At 40.2% G+C, this 19148-nt stretch overlaps 1 protein-coding gene across 1 annotated transcript in view; it reads left to right on the top strand.

Moving 5' to 3' along the window:
• The window catches only part of ETF1 (eukaryotic translation termination factor 1), a 28567-nt gene extending 12247 nt beyond the window's left edge, over positions 1-16320 (top strand). The window contains exons 3-11 of the mRNA XM_036897154.2: positions 7016-7191; positions 7530-7669; positions 10012-10150; positions 10491-10681; positions 11497-11626; positions 12185-12340; positions 12746-12810; positions 13602-13749; positions 14010-16320. Coding sequence (XP_036753049.1) covers positions 7016-7191; positions 7530-7669; positions 10012-10150; positions 10491-10681; positions 11497-11626; positions 12185-12340; positions 12746-12810; positions 13602-13749; positions 14010-14092 — 1228 coding nt within the window. The 3' untranslated portion in view covers positions 14093-16320. The remainder of the gene's footprint in view (positions 1-7015; positions 7192-7529; positions 7670-10011; positions 10151-10490; positions 10682-11496; positions 11627-12184; positions 12341-12745; positions 12811-13601; positions 13750-14009) is intronic.
• The last annotated feature ends 2828 nt before the right edge of the window (positions 16321-19148 follow it).

The following is a 19148-nucleotide window of genomic DNA, read 5'->3' as shown; positions in this document are numbered from 1 at the left end:
CAATGAGTGCTTATCTTCTTGACCTATCTGCTGTGGAAAGTAAATAGCTGCTTATCTTAAGGTCATTGCTTTGTCCTACCCCGTGATTATCTTGCTTTAAGGATTTCCTTCAGGCATTTTGGGTTCACTCAGTTAATTTGTCCCAACATCCTCTTTAGCCTCAAACTTTCCATCCTTTGGTGTTTGCTGCCTATTCATTTCCTGGACTCTGAGCCTTCACCCCTGCTATCCTTGGAGCCCCTACTTCATTCCATCCCCTACTGATTTCCTCTTTACTGCTAGTTCCATCTTCTAGGAAACTACTCTGTAAATCACAGCATGTCAGCTCTTAAAACCTGAGCCCTTCTTTTGAGAAATAATTATCTTGGTCCCTAAAGATGGCAAGAGCCCCTAGGGTGGAGAAATACACCCTTGAGAATTGTTCATGTGGAAACAAGCAAAGGCCAGTAAAAGTCAGTATTCAAATATATCTTCTTTTTTCCCCATCTTGTGTATTTTCACATTATGTTTGTGCATTAATTAAGTTAGCAGCCCCTGTGTAGAGATTGTAGGTCACACGTACATTCTACATCATGTTTGAAGCTAAATTTACTTGATCAGTGTTTGCAGCCTCTCCCAGAGCAAACTCATTTTCTACTCCTTGGCCTATAGAGTTTGACATAACTCCAAAAAGAATCATCAAAAAGGTTTTTGTTTGTTTGTTTTGAAATTCCTCTTTAGAAGCCTAGCAAGATAAATTATTGGAAGAAAAGCATTTTGTTGCATTTGATTTCTTAAAAATAGGATCCAAAGAACTCACTAAGAGCATTTTTCTCTTTTTGTAATAGAAGATAAGTTTGTTTCATTTGAGAATTCTTTTTCTATCCAGTTCAGAAACTGGAATGGGGCCACAAGTAGAATTGTATGTGTGTCTGATCTTTTGATTTCTAGGCACCTTGTCCCAATTTGAAAAAAAGTTCCTTTTATGTGTTTGTGCCATGAAAATTAAAAGGAAAAACATTTTAGAGAGTAATACACCTGATAACATAAGCTCAAGCGTGTGTGTGTGGTGTGTGTGTGTGTGTGTGTGTTCTGAACCGCTCTGGTTTTGTTAATACTGTTGAAATTTTAGCTGATTTGAATAATGGGAATACACACCGTTCGGGTAGATGAACTAACTATGGGTCAGGTGTGGTGTTTTGAGGCTTTATTTTATATGAGGTGTATCTCGGAAGCACATTGGTCTTATCACTTTGCATATATTGGTGATGACAGCTGAATCTGCTTATAAATTTGCTTGGTTCTCTAGTTTGCTAGAATAGTTGCTCATCTGTCCATGGGGTGGCAGTAAAGCACACACCATGTACTGTTATTTATCACCTTGTAGTTCATCAGAGAAAGTATTGCAAAGGTTGTTAACCAGCGATCTAGGTTTTGAGTAGAAACCTCAACAGAAACTATGCTGGTTTTGGAGATTAAACTTCATCTGATGGTCTGCAAGCAGCTCTTTTGATGGTGGAAAGGCTAGATAGCAAACTTGTTTGCTTGTAAAGAAAACTTGTCTGCGGACAGATGTTAATGACACTCTGGTGAGCATTTAGTAATGTATGTAATTGTTGAATTGCTATATTGTACATCTGAAACCAGTATAATACTGTGTTTCCACTATATTCCAAAAAACAAATTTTTTTTGTAAGAGAAAGTGAAAAAAGAAAACATGTCTGATGGAGGACCTGAGGAATTTATCACTAGGAGAAAATTTTCAGAGAGCAGTGTCAGGTGTAAATGAGGTCCCTTTGCAGTGCTAACACTGAGGAAAAACAAATAACCATGGTGCGCATTTGTAAAATTAATTTTACTATATGCAGATGGGTGTCCAGACATTTTCAGGTTTCAAACCCCTGTAGTTACTTAGCTAATATAGGGGTTTTCTCTGCTTTTGTCGTTGCCCGCACTGTGCCTCTACCCTCCTTTCTTACTAGTCATGTGGCAGGCTCATAAGCCCACTTGACTTGACATAGTACCCATCTTGCTAATTGCTTTTTCCTGTCAGCTTTCACTGGACACTGATATGTGAAATTGTACTTATTGAAGTTGGCATGTTAGGCTACTGTGAAACTTTGCAAGCTCAGTAATTAGGAGAAAATTTAGGATTTGTGGCAGTCTTCCCAATTTATCTAAAGACACATCCCTCCCCCCCAATTCCCCATGACACTAACACTTGAACTGCTAAATTTGTCATAGCCTTTAAGGGCATGATCTATAGGAATCTCGAGGAGCACCTTTCTCACAGACTTGTTAAGTATCAAGTAGCAACAGTTTGTAAAATGACAACACATTTCTTAATATACTTCGGCTCATTCAAAATAAAAATCTGCTCAATTTATACCATAGATACTGTAAGAAAGCCAGCCATTAGATTCCTGGTCAGGGCAGATTTCGGGCTTATGATTTCCTGTGTATACATGTATTATGGGTTCAATTTTGTTTATATTGCCACTCTCTTTCCTTATAAAATTGGTCATTTATAGATCATAGTTCTTTTAACATTATTTTTTGTTAATTTAGTAAACACAAACTAACTTTTCTCAGGAAAACCATTCTTTGGCTTTTCTAATATGTCAGGTTAAGAGACCATAAAAGGAATATCCTACTATGTACTATCTGAGTCTTCCCCATAGATTTAAGTATAGCTTTATTGAGATAGACTTTATGTACTACAAAATTTTACTATTTTTAAAGTGTACAGTTCACTGTGGGGTTTTTTTTTCCCCCAGAGTTATGCAGCATCACCACTACCTAATATTAAAACGTTTTCATCAACCCAAAAAGACCTCACCATCTGTCCCCTCCCACCCCTGCCTGCCCAACCTCCATACCCATTACCAGTCACTCCCCATTCCATCTTCACAGTCACTCTCTGTCTCTAGGTTGCCTGTTCTAGACATTCCATACAAGTGTGACCATACAATACGTGGTCTTTGTGACTGTTTGTCCTTGGTGTAATGTATCAGTATGCCATTCCTTTTATTGCTGAATATTATTCCCATTGCATAAATATACCACATTTTGTTTATCCATTCATTAGCTAGACATGGTGTTTTTGTTTTCACTTTTTGTTTTCTACTTTTTGACTAGTACGAATAATGTTCCCAGTGAACACAAGTTTTTATGTGTACATGTGTTTTTAGTTTCTCTTGAGCATTATACCTAGGAGTGGAATGGCTGGGGCAGAGGATAACTAACTTAGCCTTTTGAGGAACTGCCACTCCTCTAAGTATGTACCATTTTACATTCTCAACAGCACTGAGTAAGGATTTCAATTTCTCCACATCCTGTATCTTGGGAAAATGTCTGTTCAAGTCCTTGCCCATTTTTTCTGTTCAGTTGTATTTGTTGTTGGGTCGTATTCTAGATGGTAGTACCTTATGAGACACATGATTTGCAAATATTCTCCCATTGTGTGAGTCCTCTCTTCACTTTCTTGATACTGTCCTTTGAGAATCACCAAAGTTTTTAATTCTGGTGAAGTCCACTTGATTTAGATAATCTGATATTTTAAGTAGTAATTTTCCATTGGGTAATAATGAGAGTCTGTTACATTTGCATTTCCTAAACTAAGTAGAGAGTCAGAGATGACAAAAACACCTTTAACTGTAAGGAATGAAACTTACAGGACACCCCCCCCCTTTTTTTTTTGCAATCATTGATATACAATTACATGAGCAAAGTTGTGGTTACTAGACTCTCCCCATTATCAAGTCCCCCCCACATACCCCATTACAGTCACTGTCCATCAGCGTAGTAAGATGCTATAGAATCGCTACTTGTCTTCACTGTGCTATACTGCCTTCCCCGTGCCCCCCCCCCACATTATGTGTGCTGTGATGCCCCCCTTCGCCCCTCCTTCCCACCCATCCTCCCCAGTCCCTTTCCCTTTGGTAACTGTTAGTCCATTCTTGAGTTCTGATTCTGCTGCTGTTTTGTTCGTTCAGTTTTTACTTTGTTCTTATACTCCACATATGAGTGAAATCATTTGGTATTTATCTTTCTCTGCCTGGCTTATTTCACTGAGCATAATACCCTCTAGTTCCATCCAGGTTGTTTCAAATGGTAGGATTTGTTTTCTCCTATAGCTGAGTAATAATCCATTATGTATATGTACCACCTCTTTTTTATCCATTCATCTACTGATGGACACTTAGGTTGCTTCCATTTCTTGGCTATTATAAATAGTGCTGCGATAAGCATGGGGTGCATATGTCTTTTTGAAACTGGGCTCCTGCATTCTTATGGTAAATTCCTAGGAGTGGAATTCCTGGGTCAAATGGTATTTCTATTTTTAGTTTTTTGAGAAACCTCCATACTGCTTTCCACAATGGTTGAGCTAATTTACATTCCCACAGCAGTATAGGAAGGTTCCCCTTTCTCCACATCCTTGCCAACATTTGTTGTTGTTTGTCTTTTGGATGTTGGTCATCCTAACTGGTGTGAGGTGATATCTCATTGTGCTTTTAATTTGCATTTCTCTGATCATTAGCGATGTGGAGCATCTTTTCATGTGCCTGTTGGCCATCTGAATTTCTTCTTTGGAGAAGTGTCTTTTCAGATCCTCTGCCCATTTTTTAAAAATTCATTTTGTTATCATTAATCTACAATTTCATGAAGAACATTGTTTAATAGACTCCCCCCTTCACCAAGTCCACCCCACAAACCTCATTACAGTCACTGTCCATCAGCATAGTAAGATGCTGTAGAATCACTACTTGTCTTCTCTGTGTTGCACATCCCTCCCTATGCACCCCCCACATTATACATGCTTAATCATAAAGCCCCCTTTCTTTTTCCCCACCCTTATCCCTCCCTTCCCACCCATCCTCCCCAGTCCCTTCCCCTTTAGTAACTGTTAGTCCATTCTTGGGTTCTGTGATTCTGCTGCTGTTTTGTTCCTTCAGTTTTTCTTTGTTCTTATACTCCACATATGAGTGAAATCATTTGGTATTTGTCTTTCTCTGCCCGCCTCTGCCCATTTTTTAATTGGATTCTTTGCTTTTTGTTTGTTGAGGTGTGTGAGCTCTTTGTATATTTTGGATGTCAACCCCTTATCAGATATGTCATTTATGAATATGTTCTCCCATACTGTAGGATGCCTTTTTGTTCTGCTGATGGTGTCCTTTGCTGTACAGAAGCTTTTTAATTTGATATAGGCCCACTTGTTCATTTTTGCTTTTGTTTCCCTTGCCCATAGAGATGTATTCATGAAGAAGTTGCTCATGTTTATATTCAGGAGAGTTTTGCCTATGTTTTCTTCTAAGAGTTTTATCTTACAGGAACCTTTTGAAAAGGAACCACCTAGAATAAACTCTCCAGGTGATTTTAATGTGCAACCAAGCTTGAGAATTGTTTTAAGGGAAATGTGTTTTAAAACTTTTTAGCATATAAATGGACTTTCTACTTAATTCATAGTTTGTTTTTTTTTACTTTTGAGTGTGGCGAAATGCAATATAAAATTTACCATCTTAACCCTTTTAAAATGCAGTAGTGTTAAGTACATGCACATTGTTATGCAATCTCCAGAACCCTTCATCTTGTAAAACTGAAACCACATACCCATTAAACAGCAAACTCCCTGTGTCCCCACCCCCACCCGCCACAGCGTCCACCCTTCTTTCTATGAATTTGACTACTGTAGATACCTCATACAAGTGAATCACACAGTATTTGTCCTTTTGTATCTGTCTTATAATGTGTCAAAGGTAATCCATATTGTAGCAATGTGTCAGAGTTTCCTTTAAGGCTGAATGATATTCCACTGTATATATCACTTTTTATTATTATTATGTATCCACCGATGGACATTTGAGTTGTTTGCACCTTTCAGCTATTGTAATGTTGCTGCCTTAGCATTAGCACACAAATATATTTGGTTCCTGGCTTCTACCCTGGGGTATACGCATAGAAGTAGAATTGCCAGATCATACAGTAATTCTATGCTTAGTTATTTGAGGGACTGCAGGCCGTTACCCATAAGGGCTGTACCACTTAACATTACCAGCAGCGGCGCACAAGGGTTACAATACCTCCATATCCTTCTTAGTGTTACATTGTTTTTTTGATAGTAGCCATTTTAATGGCATGAAGTAGTTTTGTGTTTTGATTTGTATTACCCTATTGATTAGTTTTGAGTTGATATGTTTTCATAATACAGTTTTATGTTTGCTTCAAGTAGAATTAGGAATACTGAAATGAAGTATTTTGTAACGTAGTGCTAGTAAGTATCTTGAATGTGAAGGTTTAAAAAATATGTTGCTGGCATCAGTTATTGAGGTTAGAGAGTGGTTGGTGGCTGCTCAGAAGGGGCGTCCCCTATGGTGTCCTCTATAGTTCAGTTTGATCCTGGTATTTATTTATTTAGAGAGTGTGTGTGAGAGGGAGAGGGAAGGGAAAGGGAGAGAGGAATATTTCCTAACTGGGATATTTGTATGAATTTCAAGGCTCTCTTCCCATTATCAGGGTACTAAGGATTCTAAATTAGTGATTGTAAATTTTTGTGGTAACCGTGGAATTTAATGAAAAGGTGGTAACAGGATATCAAGTTGGTATTTCATCTAGACTTTGGAAGGACTTGTTGAATTGTCCTATGGTGGCATCTGCCACTGAAGAACTTCCAGATTCTGAGCCTCTACCATGGACTCCCTGTCAAATTCCAACCTGTTGTCACTCCCTTATCAAAGCTTCTCTCTTCATCTTTGAGAATGTTTCCCAAGCCTTCCTTAAAGTGCCTTCTTCACATAACTAGTATATCATAAGTAATAATATTCATTCAAGTAATTGAACACATACCATATTCCGAACACTATTCGTAGTTCTGGGTACTTTGATTACCCTGGTGTTAGTCTTTACCTTCCTGGGCACTTTGAGAGTGATCAGTTTCTCCTATTGTAGGGGCATCTCACTCTGTCTCCATTTAGTAATGATAAGAATTTAAACTCTTTACTTACATGGTACTTGAACTTCTAATGTTATTTTTCCACAGCAATGGGACAAGCATGATATCATTGATCATTCCCCCAAAAGACCAGATATCACGAGTGGCGAAAATGTTAGCAGATGAGTTTGGAACCGCATCTAACATTAAGTCACGAGTAAACCGCCTTTCAGTCCTGGGAGCCATTACGTCTGTACAACAAAGACTCAAACTTTATAACAAAGGTAATCTGGAACTTGATCGTTTTCTTCCTCTTCTTTGTCTTGGTTATATTTTCCACTTTAATACTGTCATGATGCTTTTGGTCACTAGTATTTCCTTAAGTTATTTTCTGAAAGTTAAGTAGTATTTACTGTGCTTAGGGAATAAATCCTCCTTAAAACATCTCAAGAGAAAGTCTCAAAATTAGGAAGAGAATTCTGCTTGGAAGATTTACAGATATTTCTGCTTTATTTAAATTATGGTTTAAAGGGGCAAGGACAATAGGTTGTAGGAGCATTTTCTATTAATTGAGGAAAATTAGCTGTGGATTTAAGTGGAGAATTGTTTGTGTTCTTTGCAGTACCTCCAAATGGCCTGGTTGTTTACTGTGGTACAATTGTAACGGAAGAAGGAAAGGAAAAGAAAGTCAATATTGACTTTGAACCTTTTAAACCAATTAATACGTCATTGTATTTGTGTGACAACAAATTTCATACAGAGGTAAGAAGTTAAAGCCCAAAATATTTGATCACCCCAAAAAGAAACCCTATACCCATTAGCTGTCACTCCTAATCCTCCCACCCCCACCCCCAAGATCTCTCAGCTCTAGGCTACCACTAATCTATTTTCTGTCTCTGTAGATTTGCTTACAATGGGCATTTCATATAAATGGAATCATGCAATGGGTGGCTTTTTGTGGCTGGCTTCTTTGACTTAGCATGTTTTCAGGGTTCATCCACGTGGTGGCATGTATCAGTACTTCACCTGTTTTTATTACCAAATAATATTTGTCACATTTCATTTTATCCATGGATAATGCCATATTTTATTCATCAATTGATGGACATTTGTGTTGTTTTCATTGTTTGGCTTATTACATGTAAGGCTGCTTTGAAACATACATATTTTTATATAAACATCTGTTTGGGGGTTTCAGGAATAGAATTTCTAGGTCATATGGTAACTGTTTAACCTTTTTAGGAACTGCCAGACTATTTTGTAAGTCACTGTACTATTATAAGGCTGGCTATTTTCAAAAAATGGAAATTGACATTTATTATGACACAGTGAATGGCATCATCCTTTAGCATGTTTGAGGAACATGCCAAGCTGGGTTTGGAGAACTAATTAGAGGTGAAGAAATAATTGGCTACCTTATCCCCATCGATCCCTTTGTACCCATCATACTTGCCTATGTTCCTTGTGCCCTTAGTTTTCACCTCACAAATTATAAAATCTTCAGTAGCAGGACTGTAAGCTTCTTTTTCCACAAAACTTTTGAGTGACACAGTTGCCATAAGATGAACTTCAAGGGTGGAAAGGAAACCTCATTAGAGTGACCTAAATCAGTCAACAGTAGAACAATCAGGAATTCACAGCTGGCTCCTAGTTTAGTTTCTTGCCTTTCATCAACCTAGGGAAAAACCTCTACAGTGGAATTAGAACTGACATTTGTCCACACAGTTTACAATGGATGATTTTTGCCAACTTGACAGGAAGTCCAATTCCAGCTGGATGGACCTTGGTCAGTTGCATAGATGGTTGAGACTCTTCTCTCAGCTATCACAGCCGCCTCCTTCCAAAAGCTTCATTGGAGAGGCCCTTAGCTACCCTGTCACACTTAATGTATTTGGTTTGTTGAAAGCAGATTTTGAATCTTGGTGATCTTAACAGTAACTGGTACTCATATTATCCAGCTTAGGCTTGTTAAGTTAGCCTTGTTGGTTTTTCTAAACCTTAACAACTCTTCCAAGATATCATTTAATCTTAATAGCCATATGTACTTTGGCTTTAATTGATATGTCAGTAACTAGGTGTGAATGGACATGCTGTACAATACAATTTATGTCCTGTTTAATCAGGATAATTACATGTTCTTATGGGGGATAAGTCTATTCCCTGATAAACAGACTTGTTGAAACTTAAGCTCCTACCTAACAGATCATTATGATACAATGTCAGATTTTTAGCATATGCAGTATTCCTGTCTTAGTGCTAATTATCAGATAGGGTTTGGTGAAAGATTGATTCTTGGTGATTAATCTCCTGCCTAGTCAATTCTTGAAGGAGCTATTTTCTTCCTTAGTTAAAATAGAATGAATGGGTAATGATTTCTTAGCTCTAAAGAGACTGCCACCTAGCAGTTAGTCATCTACCAGGACTATTTAAATATTTGCTCTTTGAGGAGATAGAAATAGGAGAATATAATGCTAACCCACAAGGAGGGTTTTCCCCCATAAAAACTCAGAATCACTGATATAATACCTTTAAAATAAAATTCAATTCTATATCCTGGTATCATTAATGATTCTCAAGACAAAGGAGTTAAATGAAGTATTTGAAACCTAGAAGATCTTTTTATATAGACTGTTCCTGAGTTTTATATTCATGTACTCCTATTCTAGAGTTGATTTACAAGATATTTGCTCTATTGAATACTGCCTATTAGTGCCGGAGTTATTAATGGCAAGAGAAAGTCAACTTTTGGTGGTTAGACTTAGTGTGAATGTATGTTCCATAGGCTACCATCTGTCTAAATCACATAAAGGGTTAGGAAGAATCTGAACCCTATAACTCCATATTGGTTGTGTGTTCATGTGTTAAGGTCAGGTTTGTTAAAAGGCTTCACATCAATGTTGGGGGTTTTTTTTGCATCAGGTTCAGATTTGTCTGTATGAGCTACATACTTAACATGAAAGTCTGTAAATTATTCCATAAAATGTTTTGTAGTACTCATACTGTTCTGAGTGGGGTGAAGGGGCTCATGTGCGTCCTTTCAGATTTTGTCTTGACCCTAGCAGGGCCTTGGGATTGACCATGTGGTCCTTGTGTTTGCTTTTCAGGCTCTTACAGCACTACTTTCAGATGACAGCAAATTTGGCTTCATTGTAATAGATGGTAGTGGTGCCCTTTTTGGCACACTCCAAGGAAACACAAGAGAAGTCCTGCACAAATTCACTGTGGATCTCCCAAAGAAACACGGTAATATAGGAAGAGAATATGAACCCATTTGCTTTTTTTTCTAGCAATAAGAAAACAAATAGTATAATGGGGAAAAGTAAATCCAGGTGATAGGAGAATCATCATGAAACAAATCATGACTCATTGGTGTTTGTGGCTTTTCTTTCAGCAAGAGAGTTAGTAGTCACTCTCTGAAAACAAGTAACAATTTATGCCAAACATTGAGTTAAGGGAATAGTGATATTTCTCTTTGTCTTTTTCTTGGGTAAAAGCATGACTATTTAGTTACTTTTTAACTAGCAAGGAATCTTGAACTTCCTAATAAGCCCCTTTATTTTTTGCCACTTTTTTTGTGTCAAAGGTAGAGGAGGTCAGTCAGCCTTGCGTTTTGCCCGTTTAAGAATGGAAAAGCGACATAACTATGTTCGGAAAGTAGCTGAGACTGCTGTGCAGCTGTTTATTTCTGGGGACAAAGTGAATGTGGCTGGTCTCGTTTTAGCTGGATCAGCTGACTTCAAAACTGAACTAAGTCAATCTGATATGTTTGATCAGGTAAGTGAGAGTAGATGCAATGTGCTCCATTTTGTAAGTTTCTAGGTGTGGAAGTAGTAAGTGCTCTGAGTACTGGAGCATGTATGTCTTTTTTACTGTTATGGTGATACAGTCTGTGTTAAAAACCTAGCTCTGAATTGGTAGAATCCCAGGTGTTTGTTAGAAAGCATTCCCCTTGCTTTTCTGGGCCTTTTTTCTCTTTTGAAATAAGCTAATTTTATATAGGATCTTCTGGGCCTGTGGAGGCCTCTGGTTTAGTGGACTGCTATAATTGGCTTTAAGATGGAGTTTGGTTTCAAAAAACTAGGAGCTGGTTTTTCCTTTTTCTGATTTTATTCCATGAGGTAAGTAAAAACAGTGAAAGTCAGCAATATGACAGAGCCAGTTAAGCCTAAAACATCAAATCCAGAAAGATCTTTTGGTTTACGATGTGGAATCAGCCATAACACATTCCTAAGGTGGTGCTCTGGAGGAAGGTTGCATTAAACAGTAGAAAGCTCACCTAGGAAGTTGTCTTGTACTCTCCCACCTTATATGGCAGAAATCCATGGTTCCCCCTTTTCTTAAAAGAAACTTGGTTTTGTTTGTGTTTCATGAGTTAGCCTCTTATAGGTCAAATAGAATGTGTGATGCAATTGGCTGGGTAAGCTTACCTTAGTAGTGTTGCTCACTGAGGCCTGCTCATGAATAAATTGGACTGTTTCCCCATATTCTCCCCCTTTAGACTTCAGTGATCATGTTGCTGAGCTTTGCATGCCATTAAGAGGTAGTGGGTATTGATACCAAGTACTAATGATGCTTTTCTTGTGTGTCAGAGGTTGCAGTCAAAAGTTTTAAAATTAGTTGATATATCCTATGGTGGTGAAAATGGATTCAACCAAGCTATTGAGTTATCTACTGAAGTCCTCTCCAACGTGAAATTCATTCAAGAGAAGAAATTAATAGGTATATCTGAAATGCAACTTACTCTGTGCAATGTTTTATATTCATATCTGTATATACATGTTTGTCTATATGAAACAAGATGCCAGAAAGGTAAAAGAGGAAGATTTGGCTTTTTTATTAAACTCTTCCTCAGTGAAGTCATTATGTTTAAACTTCCTTTAGTCATTAGGTCTAATAAATGTGTTTGTATTTCCACTGTTTTTACCCTTTGGCAATAGGAACCAAACTTCAGTGTTTATTTCCCGCGTGAATTATCCTTTGCAATAGAGTGATGAATAGAGAGCCCAAATTAGAGGTTTTTGTGGCTATTGTTTGGCTGTTTCCAACTTAACTGGGCAGACACATTTCCAGAAGATTGTGTGTTTGTCCCAGTAGTTACCTCTTCAGAGTCCCATTTCTGGAGCCTCTAACAGTGGTGTTTTTTTTCACTGACTTCTGGCACTTACTCATTTTAAGTTGTTTTCTTTTTCCCCCTCCCCTTCTCTGATTTGAGTAAGAGGGTCTGTATATACAAAGGAAACTTTAATATATGTTCTTATGACCTGTCCCTGATCACAGGACGATACTTTGATGAAATCAGCCAGGACACGGGCAAGTACTGTTTTGGAGTTGAAGATACACTAAAGGCTTTAGAAATGGGAGCTGTAGAGATTCTAATAGTCTATGAAAATCTGGATATAATGAGATATGTTCTTCATTGCCAAGGCACAGAAGGTATGAGAATTAAAAATAAGATTGCTGTTTTTTGTGACCTATGTATTCAGGAAGCCTGGGGTGGAGATTGGGAAGACGGCTGATTACAGGAGTAGTCAGAAGGCAGATTTATACCTTGTTCACCACACCTTCAATCTGTAGCACATTCCCGTGTAGATTGTTCTGCTTAAATTGATACATGTCTGCTTATGATGAAACTTCCTGAGCACAAGGACTGAAGGTTGAATGTCTTTGGTGCTCACGGCAGGAGCAGTAGACACTCAGTGCATGCTGATATGCTTATAAAAAGGAGGTTGATAGAATGAAATCAGGTGCCCTTTCATCTAACCTAACTCATCTCATGGGACTTAAACCCGTTAGTATATGAGAACCAGTTTAACACATCTTTTTTCCCCAATACTACAGAGGAGAAAATTCTCTATCTAACTCCAGAACAAGAGAAGGATAAATCTCATTTCACAGACAAAGAGGTATGCGACTGTTCTTTTTGGTTTGGTGATACATGCAAAGACACATAAATCCATATCTTAGAGCACTGGCAGCGTTGAGTGTCAGCCTTGGGAAACCAAGCCTCATACTCGTTGGCAGTGAGGGTAGCAGGAGGTGGTCAGCTCTTATGTACCATGTACCGTTCTGGTTCCAAGGAAGAAGGCCAAGTCATGGTTACTGTGGTTCCTTGTTTTGAACGTCGTTCATTCTCCTTGAAATAGTAGAGAAGCTTTAATTGAAACTGCCTAACCTGTGCTTTCTTCACTCACGGCATCAGCTTTTCTGCTGAAACGGCTTCTGCAGGTTTGACCTCAGTACATCCCCACAGCTCAAAGTGCTACGTGCCTGGTGCAGATCCCTTTTAGTGGTGGCTTTCTCAAATTCTGAATTGAAGGACTTTGTTTTTTGACAAGCCTTCTCCAAAAATCAGTTCTGGCATGTCTCTTAGTGGCTGTTGACTGAGTGCTGCCTGGGGATGCTTAAAACAGCCTGACTTCTAGAGACAGCAGGAACCTTAAGTTGAAAAACTGCTAAGTGTGTTTTGACATTTCATTACTGAGGCTAGAGCCTGGGGAGGAAGGTGGTTTGAAATGAGCAGAATTTGTTACATTTATGTGCTGTTACAATTATGTCACCAGAAACCAGAATTCACTTAGAAAGTTTTACACATAATACGGGACTCTGAGAATGATGGCGGCCCGGGGAGCAACTATTGCCAGGTGTTGGTATGTCCTAATCCCATTGTTTCTGTATCTCATGGCCGCCCCTCTAGACAGGACAGGAACATGAACTGATTGAGAGTATGCCCTTACTGGAATGGTTTGCTAACAACTATAAAAAATTTGGAGCTACGTTGGAAATTGTCACAGATAAATCACAAGAAGGATCCCAATTTGTGAAAGGATTTGGTGGAATTGGAGGTGAGTAGCAAACCAGAAAACTAGACTTAAAGCCAGGGTCTCGGGCCAGTTTTTCCTGACTGTCCCAAAAGAAAGTTACTGCAGGTGAGGTGTGCTTATCCACTGAGGCAGGACGGCTACAGGTTCCTTGGTTGGGACCATTTTTTTTCATCACCTCTTTGCTTTATATAATTCTGCAAAGGGGTTGGACTTCCCTTATGAAAGTAAATCTTCTCTGTTTTGTGAACACGGGTGATAACCCTCTTTGTTTGTTTCCCCAGGTATCTTGCGGTACCGAGTAGATTTCCAGGGAATGGAATACCAAGGAGGAGACGATGAATTTTTTGACCTTGATGACTACTAGGTAGTCGACACGGGTCCGGCAAAATGTGCCTCACCCTCCAGCATCCAACCCAAGGAGCATACCCGCGGTGGAATCCAAACAGATCCCTGCCTTACGATTGGAACACTTCCAGAACTTAATCCACGAGCATTGGATATTGGATATTGAAAAGAAAACCGAAACAAAACCAGACCCAACCCTACACTTTGGTTTGTCATGGTGTCAGCGCAGCAGCCTATAACTAAGTTCCTAAACGGCACTTTGGACTAATTTAAAAAAGAATCCCAGTTTTTACTTTTACTCGATGGTGAAATTGGTTGCTCTTGTATTTTATGAAAAAAAAATGATTTTTTTAACCTTCATACATAGAATCAAAAATACTTTAACTGCTGTAAACCTTCAAAAGTTAATAGAAATGAGATCATACTGGTTTGTTACTTTGATTGGAGAAAAGTTAAATTGCTGCATTTCGCAGTGACCCATTTACATGGCATTCTCAGCTTAGACTGCATAAGAAGAAATATATGTGGTGAAATGTTGGAACCATCTCTCTCTTGGTCTCTGTTTAATGTTGAAAGGGTGAGCTGAGGCAATGTCAACCTCACTCCCTCACACTCCCCCTCCCCCTCCAGACTGTCAGTTCCAAGGATGCAAATTGCATTGCAAAGTCAAACTGACACCTGAAGCATTTGGGCCAGTGCACTGTTTGCTTTCATCTGTTTGCAGGCGCGTTTGTGCCCAGGGTTTGAGAGCCCTTAGTGTCAGTTGCATTGACAAGGGTTCCTGGAGTCAGCCTGCTGGATACCAGTTTGGGATGGATTCGATGGGGTTTCTGTGCTATTGCTGGGATTGGGAGAAATAAAACATGCAATTTAAGTAGAAGCAAAGAAATTTAAAGAATATTTAATTTTGCTTGGGTCTGTCCTTGGTAAAAGGGAGGTGGTCGTGTTTTCCTTGTGTTGGATAGCATGAGATTATGTGAATGTTTTGATTTTAAAAATGAACTGCAAGGTTTTTCACAGGAACGACAGACATGTATGACTGTGCATGTAATCATAAACCCCTGACCTCCTGGTGGGGTTGAAGCATCTGTTTCAAAATAAGGGACTTAAAAGGACCTCTCATATGAGAAATTATGGGAGGGGGGTGGGAAGGGCAGGGGCGGGAAGGGATAGGACACAGCTTCTGGCACCAAGGACTTAACCGTGTCGGATCCAAAAGTGGGCCTGACAGCCTGAAGCTTGTGCTTCACAGCTGGGCTGTAAGTGGGACTCGACCCCAGCTGACATGCAAAGTCATGGCGTGCCCGGGGTGGTGACAGTGAGCACAGTGTAGAGGACGTGCCCAGTGGTAGCAATGGAAGAAAGTATACCAAATGGACTTTGAAGGGCCAAAGGTTTTAAAAGTCAATTGGTATCACCCCCACACTGATAGGGTGGTGGGGTGCATTTGGTGTTCAAATTGGGTACTTTTAACACTTTAGTGCCTGACTGCTGTTCTTCACTGACTTGACTCAGTCACTTGTAGCTTTATTGGTCTGAACCAGCTCCTTGTTCCCAGGTTGCAGACCTGCCTATCGTTCCAATAATCCTGTTTCACTTGAATGAAGGGAGTATGTCTTAAATGTAAAGTTTCTGGTTCTCACACTGTACTGAGGTCCAAATGACTGTCTGTCGATGTATATAACCTTGATGTCTCAACCCCCCAGTGAGAAGAGTCAGTTCTGTGGTATTCACCGATACGGGAGGCTTCACCGGAACAGGCTTTTTTGCTTTGGGCTCTGCTGTTCGTTTGCAGAACACCCAAACGCGAACAAACATGCTCTCTTCACAGCAGTACCTTAGGGTTTTGCCATTGTAAATGGGTCTAATGTGATATGACAAGACCAGAGAAATTGGATGTAAATTTACATTTTTGAATATGCTTGTTGTTTCACATGATACATTTAGGGTATGCAGCTCCTTTTGTAGTTTTTATTTTTACTATTTAAGTTTGGAAATGATGCCAAATTTTTGTATTTCTTTAATCAATGTGTTCTCTTTGGTGATATATATTGCATTATATATTGATGTGTGTATCAATATATACTGATATGTATTACACTTACACATACAAACACATAAATAAGAGGGGGTGAAAACCGTAGCCTTTGCATTCTCTATAGCCTCTACAGAGAGATCCTAAGCAGCGAAATCTTGGTGTTGTGATGTACAGAAATGGAGAAGAGTATTAAACCATATTTAAGAATACACTTTGTGTGCTTGAGATTCTTTAGGACTGTTCCCTAGGAAGGTCTGAGCCATGGAAGCTTGCGTGAGTGCTCCCCGAGGCATGTGTCAGTTTAGTCGTGGCCAATAATTTTCAGCCTTCGATTTTAGTTGTCTTGGCCAAATAAGCCTATTGAAGGATATAGGCAAAGGATGTCTTGAGGTCATGATCCCAAAGTTAAAGCCAGAGGAATGAGGTTTACGTTACTGGGGACAGATGAATCTATCTCCCGTGGTTGCATGTGCACCAAAGGAAACCTGCCTTTTACTCTTAAAAGGTGTTTCAAGTATGTTACCCCATGTACCTCAATGTTCCATGGAAGCAGATGGTGCAGCCCATGTTTACAGGTGAGCAAACAGGTCCAAAGGGGTTAAGTAGTGGCTCTGCAGTGGCAAAGCTAAATTTTATCCCAGACCTGGTTCCAAAGTTGATTCTCTTTCTGTATTTTGTTGCCTTTGTATGGTTCAGGATGAAGAGCAGAAACTAAGCTTCCCGCTCCCCTTGACCTTGGCATAGCTGGCACTGACTGGGAGAGTAAACCTCATAGAAGAGCAAATCAGAAGCCGGCCCCGTGGAGCAGAGTGGGCCTTCTGGGCCAGGTCAAGAGCAGAAGAGGGTTTGTTCTGTTGGCTTTCCCCAGAGATGAGGGCGCACAGAGTTGTTTGTTAGGTGAGGAAGGCTGGTTGAAGAACCAAGGTGGTGTGTGCTTTGCTTACCCAGATTTAAGGAGAAAACGCTTTTAACAATGGGCCAGTAATGACACCCTGTCACTGCTTTGTGCATGCTTTTGCCCATTTGATCTAGATGGGAGCCCTGGTGAAACCCAGTCACCGTCTGGGAAGGGGTAGACATGCCTGGGCATGGCAGAACTGGGTAACTTTCCCTGCTAACGCATCCTCCGTGCTGTTTGAAGTCAAAAGTCAGAAACTAACACGGCTGCGCTGGGCATGTGAGGTGCCGTGCTTGCCTGTTTGGGCCTGCAGTCCTTGCCATCTTTAGCTCTTTGGCTCCGGTTCTCATGCCACCGCGCTCCCAGACAACATGGTAGATTCAGGGCTGAGTGCCAATGTGGAATTTAAGCCTCATGCCAGCTTCTCCCTTGCTGCCAACTTGGGTGAGCCCTGCTAGGAGTCCCACCCTGATGGGACTGTGCCTCCAGGGACATAGGAACTGAGAGCCGGTGAGTGTGGAAGTATTGGGTGACGAAGTTGCTGAGGTTGAGGACGTGGCTGAACAGCAAGAACTAGAAGTACACGTAAGAACAATTTACTTCCAGAGTTCCCAGATAACTCCAGTCCCTGTCTGGGAACTGTGTTTCAAGTAGTGTCTGAAATTGCATGGCAGGCTTATCCCAGGTCTCATTTCAGAGCCCAGGACAAAGAACTCTGGGCAAATAGCTCTTGTTCTAGCTCTACTATTAGCTGGGTTTGTGATTTCAGGTAAGTCCCTTCCTATCCCTCAGTTTCCCTTTCAGTGTAAGAAAGGCTGAGAATCTTGTCTTCCCAGCCATAAAGCTACCAGAAGATCATGGTGAGCAGGAGATCCGACATCTGACTGGGATAGAAATTCTGGTTCTGCCAGTGACACTTGGCAAATTATTTAATATCTTTGAGCAGCACTTTGTTTATCTGTAACAACGCCTACTCCTTAAGGATTGTGGTGAGGATTAAATGCAATAAATCATGTGAAATGCATAACAGTGCCTGGCCCTTAGGGGCTCAGATGGGAGCTGCTTTGCTGTCCCACTCACCAACTGTGGTCCTCTGGAAGTGGCCAGGGTGAGTGCACTGGCAGCCACAAGGTGGTGCTAGAGGTAAGGATACTAGCTGTGGAAGAAATTAGCTTCTGGTGGGGAGATTTCGGAAGAACACTAGGGTGCCTGGAACTGCTTCCTTACCCTTTAAATTGGGAGAAATGGAGAAGGCCGACTACCAAAGGAAGTAAAGATGAGTGAACAGAGAGGAGCCCCAGGAGGCTCAGTCTGGGCTTTGAGCGATCCATCTAAGATACCAGCAAGCGGTAGTATTTGCTGGACAGTTTCCATATGCCAGCCACGGTGCATCATCTCATTTAATCCTTAGAAAAGCAGTAAGGTAGATACTGTTTTAAGTCTGCCTGTCCAAGTTCATAAGCTATTAAGTGGCGAACTCTGGGACTCAAGACAAGTCTGGTTGCAAAGCCAATGCAAACGCAGGTCATTCCTCACTCAAAGGGAGAGAGCAGTTGCTGCCCCCGCTGAGAAGATGGGTGGACTCACCTCACCAACCCTTGTGCTTTCAGAGACACCAACAGTGCCAAATGCCTCTGGAAGGAGCCCATCTAGCAGTTCCATCCCATTCTTCCCCAAAAATGCACATTCTGACTGGTCAGCCCAGCTTAGCCACAGCCACACTTGAAGATGGATTAAAGGAGCTCCCGTGGACTCCAGAGGACCCTGTGACTCATCCAGCATCTTCAAAGAAGAACGTGTACACATCATGGAATCAGAGACGGCATCAGCCCGTGCTAAGAAATGTGTTGTCAGTAGGACAATTAAGGAAATTGGATTGTGGACTACAGATGATTGAATTGCTGTTAAATCTCCTGAATTTGGTAACTGTACTGTGGTTATGTTAAGAGAATAGCCTTTTTCTTTGGAAATGTACATCGAAGTATCAAGGGGTTTAGAATAAGCTATTGAGGAAATTTTAGAAATACAGAAGAAAAACAAAAGCCTCATTTAACTGCCTAACAGTTTAAGGCCATCCATCACACGAGTGTGATGGCGAGTGTTTAGGTTCTTACTGGTTCACGATGTATTTAAAACAAC

This window comes from Manis pentadactyla, chromosome 13 (genome assembly GCF_030020395.1).
Source record: "Manis pentadactyla isolate mManPen7 chromosome 13, mManPen7.hap1, whole genome shotgun sequence".
Classification (NCBI taxonomy): domain Eukaryota; kingdom Metazoa; phylum Chordata; class Mammalia; order Pholidota; family Manidae; genus Manis; species Manis pentadactyla.
The sequence above is the reverse complement of the archived record's forward strand: the minus strand, read 5'-3'. Positions and strand labels throughout refer to the sequence as shown.